General features: G+C 41.2%; 1 protein-coding gene across 1 annotated transcript in view; it reads right to left on the bottom strand.

Moving 5' to 3' along the window:
* Window positions 1-22,602, bottom strand: part of TBX4 (T-box transcription factor 4) — a 168,898-nt gene that overhangs the window by 60,193 nt on the left and 86,103 nt on the right. The window contains exon 4 of the mRNA XM_083171154.1: window positions 14,641-14,788. Coding sequence (XP_083027280.1) covers window positions 14,641-14,788 — 148 coding nt within the window. The remainder of the gene's footprint in view (window positions 1-14,640; window positions 14,789-22,602) is intronic.

Below are 22,602 nucleotides of genomic sequence, written 5' to 3'. Positions count from 1 at the left end.
CCAAATACCTCGACAATAAAATGATCCCGAGGGGCCTTCGTATTTTTAAAACCTGTTCCTTTCAAGAGGATCCAGAGCTGACTGCGAGGTGGAATGAGACTCTAGATCAGTGTTCATTTGACCTGATCAGACTTCTCATTTCATACAGGGAAACAAAAGTGTCTGAGACTAATATAGAGATCACAAAGATTCAAGATGTGCTAAAAACACATAAAACTTGCCCAGAATTTGTAGAATATGATATTGAATTAACCCAGAAAATAGATGAATATGAACAATTTTTAATCAAATCAAAAAACAATAAACTCTCACGTGATATTGCTGACTATAAAAATAATCAAGTCAGGTCCTATAACAAGAGATTTAGGGATACTAATTATAGAGAACCCACATATGGGAACCATAATCCCCACACTAGACAAAATAGGAGGAGATCATCAAACAGAGATGTCTATGATCACCCAGGAAATAATAGAGATACAAGTAGGAACCGCCTACCCAGAACCAATAGAAGAAACTCTACAAATAATGGAGGATTAATGAATCAGACCCAGGATCAAAATAGGGAATCATTTAGAGAGCCTCAACAGCCATTAAAAACAAGAGAGTTTGATAACAAAGGAGCACGACCAAAACAACCATCTTACACTAGGAATAGAGATTTATCTCAATCTTATACCAAAGATAAGGACCAAGTACCCCAGGTCTCTTTTTTAGAGAAAAGTCTATTTCCTTTGTGGCAAACTCAGAACCGTTACAGCCTATTAAATGTAGAATCCCCCAAAAGAAAAAATTTAGATTTAGGGGAAGAAGAGGAGGAGCTAAAAAATCAATCCAAAGCAATAAGAAAAGAATAAGAAATAAAGGGTTGTTCAACCTTTCCACAAAAATTTTGACAGAAAGTGAGAAAGCTGTAATAGCGAAAGGATTGAAATTTGTACCCGCAAAACCCCCCAAACTATTCGACTTGTATGTCGAACTTAATCGTTATACTAGAGACCTTTGTAGGCAGAGACATTTTGTCTCTAAAAAACTTAGAGAGAGCGACATAGAGGGTATCCCTATTTTTTTGGATGAGGGCGATCAACAAATTGTAAATATATTGGAGGACTTGCAGAGCGAGAGTAGCTCTACTCCCCCTGTTCAAATTATGATATGACTTCTAAAAATATTAATAAACTCAAAAAAAGATCTGAGTTTTATCCTATACAACAAAAGGAGGGATGTATTGAGGCGTTCTACTCTCTGACTCTGCAGGAGTTAAATCTTTATGTGATAAAGCTAATAACAAAAGGATAGATAACCTCCATCCAAATGAAAGGGCTGCCCTCAGAGATTTGAGGAGGGGATGGCTCCATTATTATAAAGTCAGCGGATAAGGGGGGGGGGAACAGTTATCCAAGACAAAGTGGACTATGTTAAAGAAGCCCTTCGTCAATTGAAAAATCCTAAATTCTATGAAATTTTACAACAAGATCCCACCCCCCCCTATTCAAAAAAACTGAAGAATCTGCTAGACAAAGCTTTGGCCGAGGGAGCAATATCCAAGAAGGAGCACAATTTTTTACACAACCCATTTCCGGTCACACCCACGTATTATCATTTACCTAAAATACATAAATCCATCACTTCACCCCCTGGGCGTCCAATTATTTCTGGTGTAGGGTCCCTCACTTCTAATTTATCAGCTTTTGTGGATGCACACCTTCAGGGACGAGTGGTGTCGCTGAGGTCCTACATTAAAGACACATCACAATTTCTTAACAGCATTAAAATATTGGATGGAGATCTGAGTATCTCTTCCTAACATGCGATGTAGAGTCTCTATACAGCAACATACCCCATCAGGGAGGTATAGAGGCACTCAAACACTATTTGAATCATGATGAGGGCCTCAGTGACATCAAACGGAATTTTTTGTTAAATGCAGTACACTTCATTCTCTCACATAATTATTTCACGTTTAATGGTGTTTTTTATTTACAGATTCTTGGTACCGCCATGGGCACCAGATTCGCCCCCGAGCTTTGCCATCTTTATATGGGCCGCCTAGAAGAAGAGTACATCTGGGGTGGCCCATTCGGGGCGAGTCTGGTGTTCTATGGACAGTAAATAGATGATTTATTTTTTGTTTGGAAAGGGGATATTACTTCGGCGCACAATTTTGTCACTTTTCTTAATTCCAACACATATGGTTTAAAATTCACTAGCACTGTACACACTTCAGAAATTAACTTTTTGGATATTGCTCTCTCGGCTAGAGATGGAGTCATCCATACCTCAACTTATTGTAAAGAAGTGGATTGCCACAATTATTTGAATTTTCAAAGTAGCCACCACCGACCATGGGTCGAAAATATCCCTAAAAGCCAATTCTTGAGAATTCGACGGAATTGTTCCGATAATTTTGAATTCGAGAGACAAATAGAAGAATTAACTATAGCTTTTAGGTAAGCTGGATACCCTGAGGACCTTTTATCTAGGAGTAAGAACAACATATTAGAAGTTGACCGTAACTCTCTACTAGTAAATAGGATTAAACACAAAAATTCTGATTTTTTAGAGAATCCGACACCTATCTTTGTCTCTAAATTTAACACTCACTCAAAACAGTTGAAACAGATCATACAGAAAAATCATAAAATTTTAAAAAGTGATAAATTTTTGGCAGACTCACTAGAGGACTCCCCAAGGGTGGTGTTTAAAAGAAACACCACTATAAAGAATTTCCTGGCTCCAAGCCATTTTCTCCCAGATCAGAGGGATATAAATACATCCGCAAACGGCCGCAAGGGTTGTTTTAAGTGTCAACGATTAAAATGTATAACCTGCAAATTTGTTAACAATAGTACACATTTTTCTTCTCCTAACATTGGTACTGTACACACAATTGAGAGTTATATTAACTGTGCCTCCACATATGTTATTTATTTGATTACTTGCTCGTGCGGAGTTCAGTATGTAGGCCGCACGACCCGTTCATTGAACGTAAGATTTCTAGAGCACAGAAGAAACATCCTCAAGTGTGTCACTTCACACAGCCTCTCACGGCATATAAAATTTAAACATCAAGGTAACATCGATGGTTTGACAATTCAAGGGATTGAAACCATCGCGGTTACACCAAGGGGAGGAGACAGATTTAACCAATTATGCAGAAAGGAAGCTTATTGGATTTTTGCACTGAACAGCCTCCATCCGGCAGGTTTAAATGAGAATATAGAGCTGAACAATATTTAAACACAACATCTTGCCCTTTATGCATATATAGACAAACTCTCCATGTATAGCTATTTTTGATCTATATCTAGAAATTCTCCAAACTTAGACCTGTTTAAATGAAATTATCATTATGCAAATTTTTTATTTTCGATAAGGGTTATATTCAAATCTCAAAATGAAATAGCATATGTTTCTATGTGTTTATCTGTAGATCTGAACTAGATAAACTTTAAACATCATAAGATAGGTGCAAAACATCATTAGTTCATGTATAAACAGGAAAATGGTACAGATTAGTTTATCATATATGAACATGAAAATGTTAGACAATGGATCATATTTTTTTTTTAAAAAATATAATACATCTAGAGTAATTATTATTTGTTGTTGAAAATGCACTAGTTGGTTTTTTGTATATATCTAAGTGTAAGAATAAAAATAAAAATGAATATATAGCTTTACCCCATCTTGCTGGGAAAGTGCTGGATTAGAACCTGTGACCTGTAAGGGCATACGCTGCTAGGCGGGAGTGCTATGAGTGGAGCCACTGTGCTCCATATTAAATGCAGTTGTTTTTCTAGCACTTGTCCATCAAAATGATTAGCAACATGATGTCTATACTATTATCCATGTATTTGATTATGATGCCATTCCCTCTTCTTTCTTTCTTTTATCTTTCCCTCTATAATTGCCTATTCTTTTTTCGTTTTATAATTTAGGAGTATGTATATATATTGTGTCTATATACATAATCATTGCATTGTATGAGCTGATATTTAAATCACCCTTGGAAAACTGAACATACGCCTCCAGTAACCCAAATCATGAAGGGTCAATTAACCATCTGTAGTCACTAATTAGTGACCAGACACGATTGGATACTGATTCTCATAAAAACCCCCAACAAGGATCTCTGTCTATACCCTTCTGAAGAAACCGCTACATACTGTGACAGCGGAGAAACGCGTCAAGCCAAGCTACAGAGATAAGGTGCACTCCCAATGTGACTGCAGCTCCAGCGTCATTGATTCCAGCTCCTGAAAACGATTGTTCTTCCAGCTGATTACCTGCAAAATTAAGGTCTCCCCAGCGCCGCCAGCACTGAACACGCTAGCCGGACATCGGCACAAGTCCTGGGTGAGTTACCTGCAGCATTCATTGGACCGCTCCAACCTCCCGGCAATTCAGCGTGCAACAACTTAGCTGATTGCCGGAGGCAGACAGCTCGCTCTCCGCCGACACACAAATTGGCTGGTCGTCAACAGGCGGCGACAGCCGGCGGTTAAGCTAGAGCAGTCTGCTCAATAGACTGAGCATATCCTTAAATATCAGCTACTACATTCTTCATGTGATGTGTTATCTACACAAAAAATTCAACATCTGTGATAATTGAGCTGGATCTGACGTATATTTTACACCTAAAAGGTGATTTCTAAATATCGGGACTACCACCTGTTGCTATATATCCCATGGGAGTGTAATGTACCTTTTTTTTATTCATTTTATTATATGTTGCATTTGATGTGATACATTTTTATTGCTGTTTATTTAAATAAATTTATTACATTTATAATTATCCAATTGTCTGGCGCTCTCTGGGTGTGTGTGATCAGTCATACACACTCCCTATTTCCCCTATTGTGTCTACCTATTGCAAATCCTCCAATTTGCTAATTGGGAGCAGCCATATGTGAAAATCGTTATATATTCCCTAATTCCAAGGGTGAATTATCATAGTGTTTGCGCCCGATGTGGTTTTTTGTTTAAAACTGGTTGTTTAGTTAGGTATTGTTGGTGAAAGTTTGGGCAGCATTCATCATTGGTCTTTACTATTTGTATTAAGACCCATTGCGATAGACCAATTCTGCTATAAATAACATAGTCTGTATTATGCATAATAGATTAACATCTAGCCGTTAGATTATTCTGTACAGTTAGAGATTGTATTTTTTTTTTTTTTTTTTTTTTTTCTCTTTCTTTTTTTCTTTTCTTCTCTTTCTTCTAACTCAAATTGTGTTTTGAGGAATGGCATCCTTAGATATTAATTCCCGCAATCTTAGACGCAGTCACCTAATGGGCGTAAATATCAATGTAGAAGATTCACAACAAAATCCAGTTCCATCTGGGATTACACATTTATTTATAAAATTAGAAGGTCTATTGAAGACTGAAACACGCCATTGGCTTGATAAAATGCTATTAACCAAATACCTCGACAATAAAATGATCCCGAGGGGCCTTCGTATTTTTAAAACCTGTTCCTTTCAAGAGGATCCAGAGCTGACTGCGAGGTGGAATGAGACTCTAGATCAGTGTTCATTTGACCTGATCAGACTTCTCATTTCATACAGGGAAACAAAAGTGTCTGAGACTAATATAGAGATCACAAAGATTCAAGATGTGCTAAAAACACATAAAACTTGCCCAGAATTTGTAGAATATGATATTGAATTAACCCAGAAAATAGATGAATATGAACAATTTTTAATCAAATCAAAAAACAATAAACTCTCACGTGATATTGCTGACTATAAAAATAATCAAGTCAGGTCCTATAACAAGAGATTTAGGGATACTAATTATAGAGAACCCACATATGGGAACCATAATCCCCACACTAGACAAAATAGGAGGAGATCATCAAACAGAGATGTCTATGATCACCCAGGAAATAATAGAGATACAAGTAGGAACCGCCTACCCAGAACCAATAGAAGAAACTCTACAAATAATGGAGGATTAATGAATCAGACCCAGGATCAAAATAGGGAATCATTTAGAGAGCCTCAACAGCCATTAAAAACAAGAGAGTTTGATAACAAAGGAGCACGACCAAAACAACCATCTTACACTAGGAATAGAGATTTATCTCAATCTTATACCAAAGATAAGGACCAAGTACCCCAGGTCTCTTTTTTAGAGAAAAGTCTATTTCCTTTGTGGCAAACTCAGAACCGTTACAGCCTATTAAATGTAGAATCCCCCAAAAGAAAAAATTTAGATTTAGGGGAAGAAGAGGAGGAGCTAAAAAATCAATCCAAAGCAATAAGAAAAGAATAAGAAATAAAGGGTTGTTCAACCTTTCCACAAAAATTTTGACAGAAAGTGAGAAAGCTGTAATAGCGAAAGGATTGAAATTTGTACCCGCAAAACCCCCCAAACTATTCGACTTGTATGTCGAACTTAATCGTTATACTAGAGACCTTTGTAGGCAGAGACATTTTGTCTCTAAAAAACTTAGAGAGAGCGACATAGAGGGTATCCCTATTTTTTTGGATGAGGGCGATCAACAAATTGTAAATATATTGGAGGACTTGCAGAGCGAGAGTAGCTCTACTCCCCCTGTTCAAATTTATGATATGACTTCTAAAAATATTAATAAACTCAAAAAAAGATCTGAGTTTTATCCTATACAACAAAAGGAGGGATGTATTGAGGCGTTCTACTCTCTGACTCTGCAGGAGTTTAAATCTTTATGTGATAAAGCTAATAACAAAAGGATAGATAACCTCCATCCAAATGAAAGGGCTGCCCTCAGAGATTTGAGGAGGGATGGCTCCATTATTATAAAGTCAGCGGATAAGGGGGGGGGAACAGTTATCCAAGACAAAGTGGACTATGTTAAAGAAGCCCTTCGTCAATTGAAAAATCCTAAATTCTATGAAATTTTACAACAAGATCCCACCCCCCCCTATTCAAAAAAACTGAAGAATCTGCTAGACAAAGCTTTGGCCGAGGGAGCAATATCCAAGAAGGAGCACAATTTTTTACACAACCCATTTCCGGTCACACCCACGTATTATCATTTACCTAAAATACATAAATCCATCACTTCACCCCCTGGGCGTCCAATTATTTCTGGTGTAGGGTCCCTCACTTCTAATTTATCAGCTTTTGTGGATGCACACCTTCAGGGACGAGTGGTGTCGCTGAGGTCCTACATTAAAGACACATCACAATTTCTTAACAGCATTAAAAATATTGGATGGAGATCTGAGTATCTCTTCCTAACATGCGATGTAGAGTCTCTATACAGCAACATACCCCATCAGGGAGGTATAGAGGCACTCAAACACTATTTGAATCATGATGAGGGCCTCAGTGACATCAAACGGAATTTTTTGTTAAATGCAGTACACTTCATTCTCTCACATAATTATTTCACGTTTAATGGTGTTTTTTATTTACAGATTCTTGGTACCGCCATGGGCACCAGATTCGCCCCGAGCTTTGCCAATCTTTATATGGGCCGCCTAGAAGAAGAGTACATCTGGGGTGGCCCATTCGGGGCGAGTCTGGTGTTCTATGGACGGTACATAGATGATTTATTTTTTGTTTGGAAAGGGGATATTACTTCGGCGCACAATTTTGTCACTTTTCTTAATTCCAACACATATGGTTTAAAATTCACTAGCACTGTACACACTTCAGAAATTAACTTTTTGGATATTGCTCTCTCGGCTAGAGATGGAGTCATCCATACCTCAACTTATTGTAAAGAAGTGGATTGCCACAATTATTTGAATTTTCAAAGTAGCCACCACCGACCATGGGTCGAAAATATCCCTAAAAGCCAATTCTTGAGAATTCGACGGAATTGTTCCGATAATTTTGAATTCGAGAGACAAATAGAAGAATTAACTATAGCTTTTAGGGAAGCTGGATACCCTGAGGACCTTTTATCTAGGAGTAAGAACAACATATTAGAAGTTGACCGTAACTCTCTACTAGTAAATAGGATTAAACACAAAAATTCTGATTTTTTAGAGAATCCGACACCTATCTTTGTCTCTAAATTTAACACTCACTCAAAACAGTTGAAACAGATCATACAGAAAAATCATAAAATTTTAAAAAGTGATAAATTTTTGGCAGACTCACTAGAGGACTCCCCAAGGGTGGTGTTTAAAAGAAACACCACTATAAAGAATTTCCTGGCTCCAAGCCATTTTCTCCCAGATCAGAGGGATATAAATACATCCGCAAACGGCCGCAAGGGTTGTTTTAAGTGTCAACGATTAAAATGTATAACCTGCAAATTTGTTAACAATAGTACACATTTTTCTTCTCCTAACATTGGTACTGTACACACAATTGAGAGTTATATTAACTGTGCCTCCACATATGTTATTTATTTGATTACTTGCTCGTGCGGAGTTCAGTATGTAGGCCGCACGACCCGTTCATTGAACGTAAGATTTCTAGAGCACAGAAGAAACATCCTCAAGTGTGTCACTTCACACAGCCTCTCACGGCATATAAAATTTAAACATCAAGGTAACATCGATGGTTTGACAATTCAAGGGATTGAAACCATCGCGGTTACACCAAGGGGAGGAGACAGATTTAACCAATTATGCAGAAAGGAAGCTTATTGGATTTTTGCACTGAACAGCCTCCATCCGGCAGGTTTAAATGAGAATATAGAGCTGAACAATATTTAAACACAACATCTTGCCCTTTATGCATATATAGACAAACTCTCCATGTATAGCTATTTTTGATCTATATCTAGAAATTCTCCAAACTTAGACCTGTTTAAATGAAATTATCATTATGCAAATTTTTTATTTTCGATAAGGGTTATATTCAAATCTCAAAATGAAATAGCATATGTTTCTATGTGTTTATCTGTAGATCTGAACTAGATAAACTTTAAACATCATAAGATAGGTGCAAAACATCATTAGTTCATGTATAAACAGGAAAATGGTACAGATTAGTTTATCATATATGAACATGAAAATGTTAGACAATGGATCATATTTTTTTTTTAAAAAATATAATACATCTAGAGTAATTATTATTTGTTGTTGAAAATGCACTAGTTGGTTTTTTGTATATATCTAAGTGTAAGAATAAAAATAAAAATGAATATATAGCTTTACCCCATCTTGCTGGGAAAGTGCTGGATTAGAACCTGTGACCTGTAAGGGCATACGCTGCTAGGCGGGAGTGCTATGAGTGGAGCCACTGTGCTCCATATTAAATGCGGTTGTTTTTCTAGCACTTGTCCATCAAAATGATTAGCAACATGATGTCTATACTATTATCCATGTATTTGATTATGATGCCATTCCCTCTTCTTTCTTTCTTTTATCTTTCCCTCTATAATTGCCTATTCTTTTTTCGTTTTATAATTTAGGAGTATGTATATATATTGTGTCTATATACATAATCATTGCATTGTATGAGCTGATATTTAAATCACCCTTGGAAAACTGAACATACGCCTCCAGTAACCCAAATCATGAAGGGTCAATTAACCATCTGTAGTCACTAATTAGTGACCAGACACGATTGGATACTGATTCTCATAAAAACCCCCAACAAGGATCTCTGTCTATACCCTTCTGAAGAAACCGCTACATACTGTGACAGCGGAGAAACGCGTCAAGCCAAGCTACAGAGATAAGGTGCACTCCCAATGTGACTGCAGCTCCAGCGTCATTGATTCCAGCTCCTGAAAACGATTGTTCTTCCAGCTGATTACCTGCAAAATTAAGGTCTCCCCAGCGCCGCCAGCACTGAACACGCTAGCCGGACATCGGCACAAGTCCTGGGTGAGTTACCTGCAGCATTCATTGGACCGCTCCAACCTCCCGGCAATTCAGCGTGCAACAACTTAGCTGATTGCCGGAGGCAGACAGCTCGCTCTCCGCCGACACACAAATTGGCTGGTCGTCAACAGGCGGCGACAGCCGGCGGTTAAGCTAGAGCAGTCTGCTCAATAGACTGAGCATATCCTTAAATATCAGCTACTACATTCTTCATGTGATGTGTTATCTACACAAAAAATTCAACATCTGTGATAATTGAGCTGGATCTGACGTATATTTTACACCTAAAAGGTGATTTCTAAATATCGGGACTACCACCTGTTGCTATATATCCCATGGGAGTGTAATGTACCTTTTTTTTATTCATTTTATTATATGTTGCATTTGATGTGATACATTTTTATTGCTGTTTATTTAAATAAATTTATTACATTTATAATTATCCAATTGTCTGGCGCTCTCTGGGTGTGTGTGATCAGTCATACACACTCCCTATTTCCCCTATTGTGTCTACCTATTGCAAATCCTCCAATTTGCTAATTGGGAGCAGCCATATGTGAAAATCGTTATATATTCCCTAATTCCAAGGGTGAATTATCATAGTGTTTGCGCCCGATGTGGTTTTTTGTTTAAAACTGGTTGTTTAATCCCACCCTGTCTTATATGAGTTACCTCATTTTTTCTAATGTACAGTACCATCTAGTGATGACAACTCATCGACAATAAAAGTGTACTGATCTACAGGAATTTATATTTGTTTATTATAATTGAATACCTGTGATTCAATTTGGAGAAAAAAAAGCTTAAAAGCGCTTATAGGCAAAAAATCATGTTACTATGAATATTCAGGCATGTATTAACAGAGCATTTTTTGGGTAAGTCAATCTCTCTTGCCTTTGCAGAGTGCGTTTGATACATGAAACAGCTGCTGTCCACTAAACTAAAATGTTTGTTTTACCACTCAATACAGGTTTTCTGGTATTTAATGCCAATTTAACTTTTTTTATATGTATTCAAAATATCTTATTTCCCCCCCGAATGGCGAGATCACACTCTATCAGAATCTCATTGTACCTATTCCATGGGGCATTTTCAACATGAAAAGATTCACAACAGTGAGTAATATCTGTGAGCAATTAATGTTCCTCTATGTGCTGTGGAATGTGCTGTGTTGTACGCGAACCACCATGTCTGTGGATATCTACTGTAGTTCTAACAAAGGAGACAGTGTTTGTCCCCAGATGTTATTACAGTGTTATCAACAGAAGAGACTGCTAAAGCCCTTATTTTGTGCATGTCGTATTTGCAGATGTAGTTTCTGCTGCTCTGCGGACTGTAGCATGGCATGTTTTTTGTTCTGCAAGTATTAGCTACTGTATGCAATCATTATACTGTGTGTGCCGAATGGGGCAACACTTGATTTGGTCATTAAATATTAGTAAGGTTGTAGTTATTGAATTCCTCCTCCATCTAGTGGCCTCCAGCACACAAAACACTTGAATTCCTCACATTGGGGTGAAGAGCAGCATTAGCTTTTTAGTATATATGATACTCATCTTTTTGTCAGTTAGTACCAGTTATTGCATTAATATAACGTGCTTATTGCTACGATATTGCATGCGGATATACGGTACATTTGTGGCAATACAAGAAGTATACAGTAATAGAAGTTTTCTGGAACTAAGAAGGTCAGGAACCTGCCAATGTCTGATCAGCTTGAAGGACAACCTCTTTCTACATCACACAGTGGGTGGATTTGTTTAAAATAAAAAATAGCTAAAAAGCAACAATTAATCAAAGTTGTCATTTTGTGCTGCTGAGGAAGTGTCCAATTGTTGTGTTGTGTTTCAGTTTTATTTAGGCCTCCATAAAGTATAAGGATGCAATACCATGCTGTGCAGAACGTTTGCATTATTGATGAAGGGCAAATAAAAAGATTTGTGTGCGTGGAGCCTCAGACATCTCCTGGTCATGTTTCTGTAGGAAGTAGGCAACCTCCATGTCTAGCAAGAAACGTCTGTCTAGGGTAGTTCATGTCCCAGGGCTGCATGGTTAGGGAAATTGATAGCTCCATTAGAATTAGGTTTATATCCTTTTTTAAACATGATAATACAAGGATGTCCTCCCTACTACAAAAGAAAAAAGTGAAAAATGTCTGCTATGGTTTTGTGTCATTTTGAAAATTCATGGAAAATAAATTAACCAGATGTTTAGAATAGGCTGGCGCCTAAGAAGGACACTATCGCTGTTTGCTAAGGTACATAAACACCGATTTCACAGTGTTGATACGGAATCCGTACATGTGACCATAGTCACTGAATAACTGGAGGATGTGGGGGAATGAATGAATGGGATATCCCATGTATAGCATTCATATCTGCAAAACTGTGACCTTAACTTTTCTCCAACCAATCACAATATCTTTAAAAAGGGAATAGATTTGAAGAAAGCGGAGAAGGGGATCAAAGGTCAGATTAAAGAGCAGGAGTGATAGGGAACAGCCCTGTTTAGGTCCATGAGGATGGTGAAATCCCCTCTTCAAAATTTGGTTTTGCCTTGCAATTGATTACCACTTTTGAAATATGGGCATTCTCGTCTGTAGACCCACATCTCTGTCGACTCAGACCCTATTACATTTATCCCATAGACTGCCAAGTAAAGCAAGCAGGACTAGAATTATGAAGCTATAAAAAGTGCCATTCTATTCCATTTTAATATCATCAGTGAAACCAGGGCCATAGCAGCACCCCACTGGGTTATTGCCGCTCCAGTCTGGAGAAAATAAGGTGGGTCCTGTGCCCCAACAATCTGACACAGGAAATGTAATACAGCACGCACAGGGGGAGCGGAAAAACTGCTCTACACAAGCTGCACCCATTTTTACTAATATTTGCCCCTCAGGATTCCTGAAATGAGGGCAGCAGTGCTGCAGAAATCGCCAGAAAATAGAAAAATGCACCACTTTTTCCAGATATATGCACAGTAGAGTCTGAGCCCTCTATCGCTCAGACGCTATATCACTGTGCAGCTGCTGGCAGAGAGGAGGGGGCCCAGACAGAAAATGCTGCACACTCACCACCTCCTCTCTAAAATCACCTCTATTGTTTCTTGGTTTCTTGTCACACTGTACAGCATATAACTTACAATTTATAATGTTTTTTTGCTAACATTGCAGTTAGAGATATGCAAAATATCTGCTAAAAATGCCAGTGGCGCTCGCAGCGACTGTTCTTTTTTTGGCACAATATTTAACTAAACTTCAATTAGTTGACTTCGGATCACTTGCCGGCAGTGGCGTAACTATAGCACCGCAGCCCCCACGACCGCGGGGGGGGGGGGCGCTGTGCATGTGCGAGCGCCGGGGGCTGCAGTGCTATAGTTACACCCCGCCGCCACCCTCCCGCAGTCTTTACCTGTCTTCAGTACGCGCTGGTCCCGGCTCCCTTCTTCTGCTATGAGGACCACCACAAAATGTCCGCCCCCATTTAGCAGACAATTCTCTGAAACTGTCTGCTGTATGGGGGCGGACATTTTGTGGTAATCCTCATAGCAGAAGAAGGGAGCCGGGACCAGCGCGTACTGAACGCGTAGATAAGACTGCGGGGGGTGGGGGGGTTTGCATGGGCGCCCTCCCTATAACTGCGGGGGGGGGGGGGGGGCGCCCAAAACCTAGTTACGCCACTGCTTGCCGGCAATAACTAAAATGATTCATACTCCTCGACTAGGCCCGGATATTTTGCACATTTCTCACAGCAACACTGGCACTCAAAGGGTTAATACTAGATATTGTGTTAAGTTTTGCAGATTAATAACTGAAGTGAATGTCTACTTTCATAATGCATCCATCACACTGCCCCATAGAATTCTAGACTATCCCCTTATACCTCTGCACTGTTTTGAAGATAAAGTGACTATCCACATGAGGCTGGCAGTGTCTACACCAGGGCTGGGCAACACCGGCCCTCCAGATGTTGATGAACTACACATCCCAGCATGCCTTGCATCAGTTTCAGCATGGCCACATAGCAAAACTAATGCAAAGCATCCTGGGATGTGTAGTTCATTAACATCAGGAGGGCCGGTGTTGCCCAGCCCTGGTCTACACCATTATATCCATCATTGCTCTACACTATATACATAATGTACTACAGAGAGCTAATGTAACACAAACATTCGAGCAGTGTTATCATAGTCATTGTAGTCAGTATTGATTACAAACATAAAGGACCAGATGTAATATGCTTGTACTAAAAGTGATAAAATGGAGTATGATAAACAGCCAGCCAATCAGCTCCTACCTGCCATGTCACAGGCTGGGTTTGAAAAATGACAGGTAGGAGCTGATTGGTTGGTGCATTATTACTCTCCAATTGATCACTTTTCAAGCTCAGTACATCTGGCCCAATGTATCCAGTATGACCAGTAGTGCTCATTAACATACATTTATCATGTTAAGCAGAACTTGCCTGAACACAGTGTCCCATAACTTTAACTTGTAATTGGTTGAGAAGGGAGAGAAAAAGTAATAGAAGCCTTCATTTGTCATTTTAGAAAATGCGTACTTTATGTGGTACTAGACATTTTCTGTGCCCTCCCTGATTGAGCGCCCCATATTCAGTTCTCATAGTGCTTGTATTAAGCTTGTGGCTTCTTGCTGAGGGTAAGCATGATATTCGCAAACAATTCTGTAGGTAACCGATGTAGAATTTATTGTGAGCAAATATGGATGTTGTTGTAAATGTGCATTTTATCATAAATACAGTAACCCTCTCTTTTTCCACATTCTAGACAGGAATTTATTGATAAATTTTGTTTCGTACACATTCTACAGTTATACGCCTATTTATTGTATTCTTACATGTCCAAAGGGGTCAAGATGGTTGTTGGTCAGCTTCAGTTTTTGAAATGACACCAGTTGCCTCATCCAGTGAGCTCCAGTGGCTGGGGAATCTGGGTGAACGTATAACCGTCCAGGCATTGCAGGCTCTGCTTTACCAGCCACCATCCTGCAAACAGAATTTCAATGCAGTTAAGATAACAGCAAATCAAAACTCAAACTTATTTCTGAGAAAATATAGAGAACATTTGATGTGTACATATGGAATATGCAAGACTCCATTGTTATAAAATGGGTGTGGCCACGCATCCCTTTTTCATACCACTGTTATTTACAACAAGCAACCAACTGTTGGGCAGCACAGATGGCACCTCATGGTTAGCATTACTGCCTCACAGCACTGAGGTCATGGGTTTGATTCCTACCATGGTTCTAGCTGTGCAGAGTTTGTATATTCTCCCCGTACTTGCATGGGTTTCCTCCGGGTACTCTGGTTTCCTCCCACAATCCAAAAATATACTGGTAGGCTAATTGGCTTCCAACAAATTAACCCTAGAATGTCTGTGTGTCTGTGTCTGTGTGTGTGTGTGTGTACATGTGGTAGGGAACATAGATTGTAAGCTCCACTGGGGCAGGGACTGATGTGAATGTTCAGATAGTCTCTGTAAAGCGCTGCGGAAAATGTATGCGCTATATAAGATACTGTTAATAATAATAATAATAATAATAACTGCAGATGAGTATAATTGAGCTCTTACTGTAGAAAGGTTGGTACCAACTGGGCCAGTTTCCTTCCACACCCAATCCATTCAACCCTGCCCCCTCTCTGCGATTCCCCGACCACCCATCCAGTCTTTTATGGCTCCATTCCCATCCCTTTTGTCCCATCCATGATGACTGGTCCTCCTTTCCTCCAGTGGGAAGCACTTCCAGGCTCCCCCTGTTTGTGCATTGTACAGCAATGGTATGCCTCCCAACAGTATTACAAAGTGTGAGCCCTGACAGACACACACATTAGGTAGAAGAAGGGCAGATTACTTGTTAAAAAATATGTTGGGGGAAATTTGCTAAGAAAAATTTGTGGAAAAAAATCGTATTTTTATACGAAAATACAATTTTTTTGGCTTATACGTATATTTGGCATTTACTATGCCAAAAATACGAATGTTCGTATTCGTTTTGATGGGACATCCGTATTTGTATTTACACCATCGATAGAATACGACAGAAATCACCATTCAAAAGAATGGTGATTCCTGATTTACAAAGCTGCCGTATTGAAAATACGGCCGCTAATTAGCGTAAAACGGCAGGAAAATACACTTTCTTTTCCTGTTGCATTTGGCTTAAGCCTGCACGGATCTGACTGATCCGTGCAGGCTTAAGCCAAATACAACAGGAAAATAAAGTGTTAAAAAAAAGTAAAATAAATAAAAAAACGGCGTGGGGGCTGGTAATAAAAAAATCAGGAAACCCAGCAAATAGGGCTTCGCTGATTTTTTAAAACCAGCCCCCAGGCTCCGACTTTTTCGGCTCCTGATTGGCCGCTAGGCGGCCAATAGAATCATTCGGAGGAGAGGCACGGAAGATGAACATTCTGCGCTTCTCCTGTTCGCTGGTCCCGGGTGTCGTTTTGTTATTTTGCCAAGCACCGGAGGACTACTGCAGAGAGAAGAGGACAGATCTACGCCGGAGGAGACCCGTGAGTAGAATTTCCTTCCACAGGTCCCCTATGGATTTCATCAGACCCCTGGACCTCAAAAGCCGGACCCCTGGACCCCAGAGCCGGACCCCTGCACTATGGAGCCCCGGACCCCTGGACCATGGAGCCCTGGACCCTACCTACGGGCTCAAAATAGTTAAGTATCAGTATGTATGGGCTTTGGACATAATAAAGCTTTATTTTTCGTGTGTGTCAGTGTGTGTTTATTTAACTATTTTTCATACTGTGGAACTACAAGTGCCAGCGGGCCCTTTAATGCCCAGCATGCTGGGACTTGTGGTTCTCCAAGTCCCAGCTTGCGGGGGAGGCTTGCTGGGACTCATAGTTCCACAGTATTAAACAATAGTTTTATCTATTTTTTTTACACAAAGATCAGCCCGGTGACCACCGCACAGGGTCACCGGGGACAGCACTAGGCTTCAGCCTGGTCAGGTAAGTTCTGGAGGAGGGACCCCTTTATTGGGGGAGTTCCCACTCCCCCAGGGCCCCTGGCAAGGCTGACTGGTCGGTAGGGTTAATGCTTTGGCCGCGCGACTTTATATAATAAGTGTCCCCCGGCTGTGGCATTACCCTGCTGGCTGGTTTGGCCTGGGGACCCCTACTCATTTTGTCCCCCCGTATTTTGGGAACCAGCCCCGGCCCTGGAGCCCGGGGCTGGTTTTAAAGGTACTTCTTTACTTTCACGGCGCCACTAGATAGGATATCGCGGTCATCGCGGGCATTGAATGCACTAAAAAATCAGGTGCGACGCGACCGACGCGATGCCCGCGATTTCCCATAGGGACCAATGTTAAATTTCTCAATTGACCCGATTTTTCTGTTCAATGCCTCAATTGACACGATTTTTCCATAGGAATCAATGTTAAATGGCCCACAGAGGCCAAATAGCCACCCTGAAGTGTGAAATGGCCCCCACAATTGTTAACGCCACCCCACGATCAACGTGAACCCGAAGCGTGGCGAGCGCAGCGAGCCCGCGAGGGGCGGCGGTACGCGTCCTACGACCTTTTCATACCCCCACTATCCACATCGGCGTGGAGTTGAGAATAGAATAGTGTGGCGAGCGCAGCGAGCCACCGAGCCCGAAGCGTGGCGAGCGCAGCGCGCCCCGCGAGGGGACGCGGATACCTGTGAAGCCCGCGAAGGGACGAGTTTACCTGTGAAGGTATCCGTGTCCCCTCGCGGGGCTCGCTGCGCTCGCCACGCTTCGGGCTCGGTGGCTCGCTGCGCTCGCCACACTATTCTATTCTCAACTCCACGCCGACGTGGATAGTGGGGGTATGAAAAGGTCGTAGGACGCGTACCGCCGCCCCTCGCGGGCTCGCTGCGCTCGCCACGCTTCGGGTACACGTTGATCGTGGGGTGGTGTTAACAATTGTGGGGGCCATTTCACACTTGAGGGTGCCTATTTGGCCTCTGTGGGCCATTTAACATTGTTTCCTATGAAAAAATCGTGTCAATTGAGGCATTGAACAGTAAAATCGGGTCACTTGAGAAATTTAACATTGTTCCCTATGGGAAATCGCGGGCATCGCGTCGGTCGCGTCGCACCCGATTTTTAGTGCATTCAATGGCCGCGATGCCCGCGATTTCTAGTGGCGCCGTGAAAGTAAAGAAGTACCGTTTTAAAAAATCAGCGAAGCCCTATTTGCCGGGTTTCCTGATTTTTTATTACCAGCCCCGGCTCTGTCAGCCTGGTGCTGGTTACAGCTGTGGAGGGGACCTCACGCTGTTTTTTTTTCATTTATTTATTTATTTATTTATTTTTTAAACATTGCAGCCTGCACAGATCTGACTGATCCGTGCAGACTGCCTGCACAAATTCGTATTAGTGGCCGTATATACGTCCGCTAATACGAATCATTACCATCGGAGGGTTACAGAGCAGTCGTATTTGACTGCTTTGTAAATTCCCCTCCAGAACACGACTTTGCATACGGCTGAAACAGCCGAATGCAGTCGTAGTCATTCGTATTAAGAATACGAATACAAAATTTTGTATTCGTATTCTTAGTAAATTTCCCCCACCGTGTCTGATTCAGAGGTGGAAAGCTAATGCAGCTGCAACTATAATTTTTTCCCCACAGTGCCACTGTGCCTTTATGCTAATGCTGCAGCCAATGGAATTCATACAGGTACTCCTACCAGCTGCCGCACTAATCTGTCACTGTGTCAAAAGTAACACAATTGATCACAGCGGTGAACACTGTACCAGCCATACTGAGGTTAGAATGTCCGTCTGAGCATGGATTCTGAAATCAGTGCAACTACGCCGGCAGATGCTGACTGGTGACAGGCCCACATTTGCCTATGCACCCCCCTATTAGACCTAGGAATAAACCCCAAAATTGCATCTGTCTGGATTCAAATTCTCTCTATGTCCCTGGCACTAAGTATTGGAACATACTGTATGTGCAGTACAATGTAGACGTATTAGAAAACTTTGGCCTTTGCGTCTGATACTTCAACAGTGTCCACTGTCATGGGATGTGGTTGATTGGTTGACAGTAGTTAGGTTGACAGTCTATCTGTCAACATGCAATAGGTGGAAGCATGTAAAAAGTTGATGGGCTTTATGTCTACACAACCAAACTGTTGACATAACAATGGTTGACACAGGAAAAGGTCGACGTGAGTTTTCCATGATTTTATTTTTAAAACCCACTTGTGCTTAATTCACGATCTAAGCGGGCATAGAGGTCAATTAAAATAGTGTGCCTGCAGCATGGCAAGCGTGGCGAGCCATACGACATACACTTATACATTGTGCATATCGGCAGATATCGACATAGACACTAAAAAAGTGAAAACCTCATGTCGACCTTTTCCTGTGTCAACCATTTTCATGTCAACCTTTACTTGTGTTGGCAGGACGGTTGGCGTAATGGTTAGCGTTACTGCCTCACAGCACTTTGGTCATGGGTTTATGGCTCTAACTGTGCGGAGTTTGTATCCCGTACTTGCGTGGGTTTCCTCCGGGTACTCTGGTTTCCACCCACAATCCAAAAATATACTGGTAGTTTAATTGGTTCCCTACAAAATTTACTCTATGTCTATGTGTGTGTGTTCATGTGGTAGGGAATATAGATTGTAAGCTCCACTGGGGCAGGGACTGATGTGAATGTTCAAATATTCTCTGTAAAGCGCTGTGGAATCGGACTATGTGTGCGCTATATAAGAAACTGTTAATAAATAAATAAATCTTTTGTCAATGACATATTGACCTAATTCTGTCGATCTAATGATCCACATCTGTGTCGCGCCTACTATTTTTAACTGTATTAGTGACTTTATGACTGTGCATGACAGACACGTGCTCTTGATTGGCATATACCAAATATTGGTATACAGTAGCGAGATTTAGTTTTGTGTTTGTCTAATTATGATGTCTCAACATAATAATGAGACATACACTATCTGATAGAGTTATAGTAAAAAAAGTAGTATAGTAAAAAAAAATGCTGCTTAAAACATTAACATACACAACAGGTATAAGACCTTATTCTGGTCCACCAGATGTCGCCCTGCGAAGGCCAGGGTGGGTGCCTCTCATTCGCACACCGTGCTCATTCACCCGGCATGCGAATGGATGTTTCCATAGTAAGAAACATCGAAAGATGTGTTGCATGCAGGTATATCAAAAGTGACTCTCGGGTCACTCAGATATGCGTACACATTTGGGAAGAAATAGGCCAGTGATGTCAGCTGCCTATCCATGTCACCGGGTGATTTCAATGGGGACGCCCAGCGTTTTGAAAGGAACGCCCATGAAACGCTGGGCATTCCCATGGACATGTACCCTGGCCGCCGCCCCTCCCCCCGCCCACCGCCTGCAATGTTGTTGGCGAACAATCTGGACACATATTAATTACACAGGTTCGGTGGCTGATTAAAACCAGGAAAAATGGTTGCTTGAAGTCAGCCAGCCACATAACTTGTGTAATTTATATGTGTCCAGAAATAAAGGGATGAGGTGGTAACCCTAAGGGCTTTTTCACACGCTCCAGCTCCTGCTAGGCGACGAAACCACGCACGGCCAAGAAGCCGTGCCTCACACAGAAGTTTAGAATGGTGGGGATGGCCACAGCCAAGCAGCCGTCCCTTCCAGTGGTGGGATCCGGCTGCAACCGGGCGGGTCGTGCCTGTGTGCGGCACAGCTTTCTGGTCGTGCAGGGTTTAGCCGCCTGGCAGGAGCCCGTGCGTGTGAAATAGCCCCAAGTGTGTACCCGGCGCATGAACATGCGCAGAAATGCGCATACGCATTTGGAAAACATTGAGCTTGCATGCGAGCGAACGGACCTGAATAAGAGCCATAAACACAATCTGAGACTGTCTCCTACAAATACAGCATTACAATGATTAAATGAACTAATAACTATAGCCAGAACAGGAGCAGACAACACAGCCTTGCCAGCTGTTGCTGATTTATAACTCAGCCCCACCTTAATCTTGTAGATCCCAGCAAGCTTGATCAAATTAAATTAAATAAAACATTTGCTTACAATGTGAAAGATAACTGAAACACTTCTGGTTAAAAAACTCCAGGGATTTGTTTTCTGTTTACGCAGGAATTAAACAATTTGAATTTGAATTATTATTCATTAGTATAAAATAACAGACTATTACACAAATGAATACAGTGAGAGTAGTAGTTTGTTTATTTATAAGGCGCCACAAAGTGTCCGCCGCGCCGAACATAGCAAACATAAAAACAAATGACAAGGTAACGTACAGGGTGTGTTGATAAAGTACCACATAAATAGGGGTATGGCTGGTAGAACTAAAATCAGCATCAGTTCTGAAGTAGGAGTCGAAATTGTCAACGAGACTGAAGATGAAGTAGAGGAAGGGTAGAACAATAGGATAAGTAGGAACGGATGGGAACAGATGAAGGGGTAGGATAGGCAGGATATGAGGAGCAAAAGAGGTTAGGAGGAGGAGGGAATAGGCTAGACGGAAGAAGTGGGCTTTGAGGGAGTGCTTGACGGAGAAAAGGGAATCAGAAAGCCTGATGGGTTGTTCCAGTGCAGGGGGGCAGCGCGAGAGAAGTCTTGGACATGGGAGTGGGAGGAGGTGATTAGGTGAGAGGTCAGTCGGCGGTCGGCGGCGGAGTGAAGAGGATGGGAGGGAGTGTGGATAAAGATCAGTGAAGAGAGGAAAGGAGTGGTGAAGGAAGAGAGAGCCTTGTAGGTGGTGGTGAGGAGTTTAAAGAGAACTCGGAAAGGAATTGGGAGAGAATAGACAGAGAGCTCTGTGAAAATATTGGATACCTAGGTAACATATGAATAAATGTATATTTATATTGGTACATCTTCGTAGAAGCACTGCTTTTTTGGGAGCACACTTCAAGAAATCTACATTTATTAAAATGTAATTTTTAATATATTAATAAAAAATATACACCTAAGAAAGTGTTTCTTCTTCGCCTTTTCCTACTGTCTTGGGTAGACACATGTGAATTTACAGTAACCCCAGTGTCGAACTGGAGCATGTAGGACCCACTGGGGAAATTAGTCATAGGGGGCCCTTGTTTAGGGGTGTTGCCAGTCACCAAAGGATGTGTAGCCAGTTGCCACAGAAGTTTGGCTAAATACCGTTAGTGCATGCATGCTAATGTACCAGATGAATAATATCAACCATACACCATAATCCAGGCAGTGGAGCCCACTGGGGGTTTCCCCTGTACCCCTGTGGGCCACTCCAACTTTAAGAAACCCTATAGCTTCTGGGAAGCATCACCAACATGTGCATTTAGGGAATCCTTTCCTGACATGGCTTCAGTTAATTGGTTGGTCTCGATATTTTTTATGAATAATCTCTATTGTCAGAATTCCTCATGGTCTATGGGTCTCTTTAAAACATAAATAAAGCCAGACACTGTTAGTGCTCATGTAGAGTTGTACACAAGTCCTAAAATGTATGTGCACTACAATGGATTACATGCAGAGAGGCGCAAGGTGGCTTGGGGCCAGCTATACAGCAGCAGTGTAGTGTGCATTGCCACAAACCGGTGGCTGTTTTGTCCGTGGGGTTTTGCAGATGGCAATGTTACTGGCAGTGGTGGCATTTTGGTGCACTGTACTTTTTTTTAAACGGTGACTTTAGACTTGGGGTGCATGAAGAAAAAAACCTGGTCTATTTCAATGGGTATGGCCTTGCAGCATGCCCCCATAATGCATACTTAAATACAAATGTGGCCTGCTACATTGTTGCTGCATATAGCAGCTTTGTATAGTGGGACAGTGATGCATTTTCTTTTT

The sequence above is a fragment of the Crinia signifera genome, chromosome 2 (genome assembly GCF_055691185.1).
Source record: "Crinia signifera chromosome 2, ASM5569118v1, whole genome shotgun sequence".
NCBI lineage: Eukaryota > Metazoa > Chordata > Amphibia > Anura > Myobatrachidae > Crinia > Crinia signifera.
This window is presented reverse-complemented; position numbering and strand designations above follow the sequence as displayed.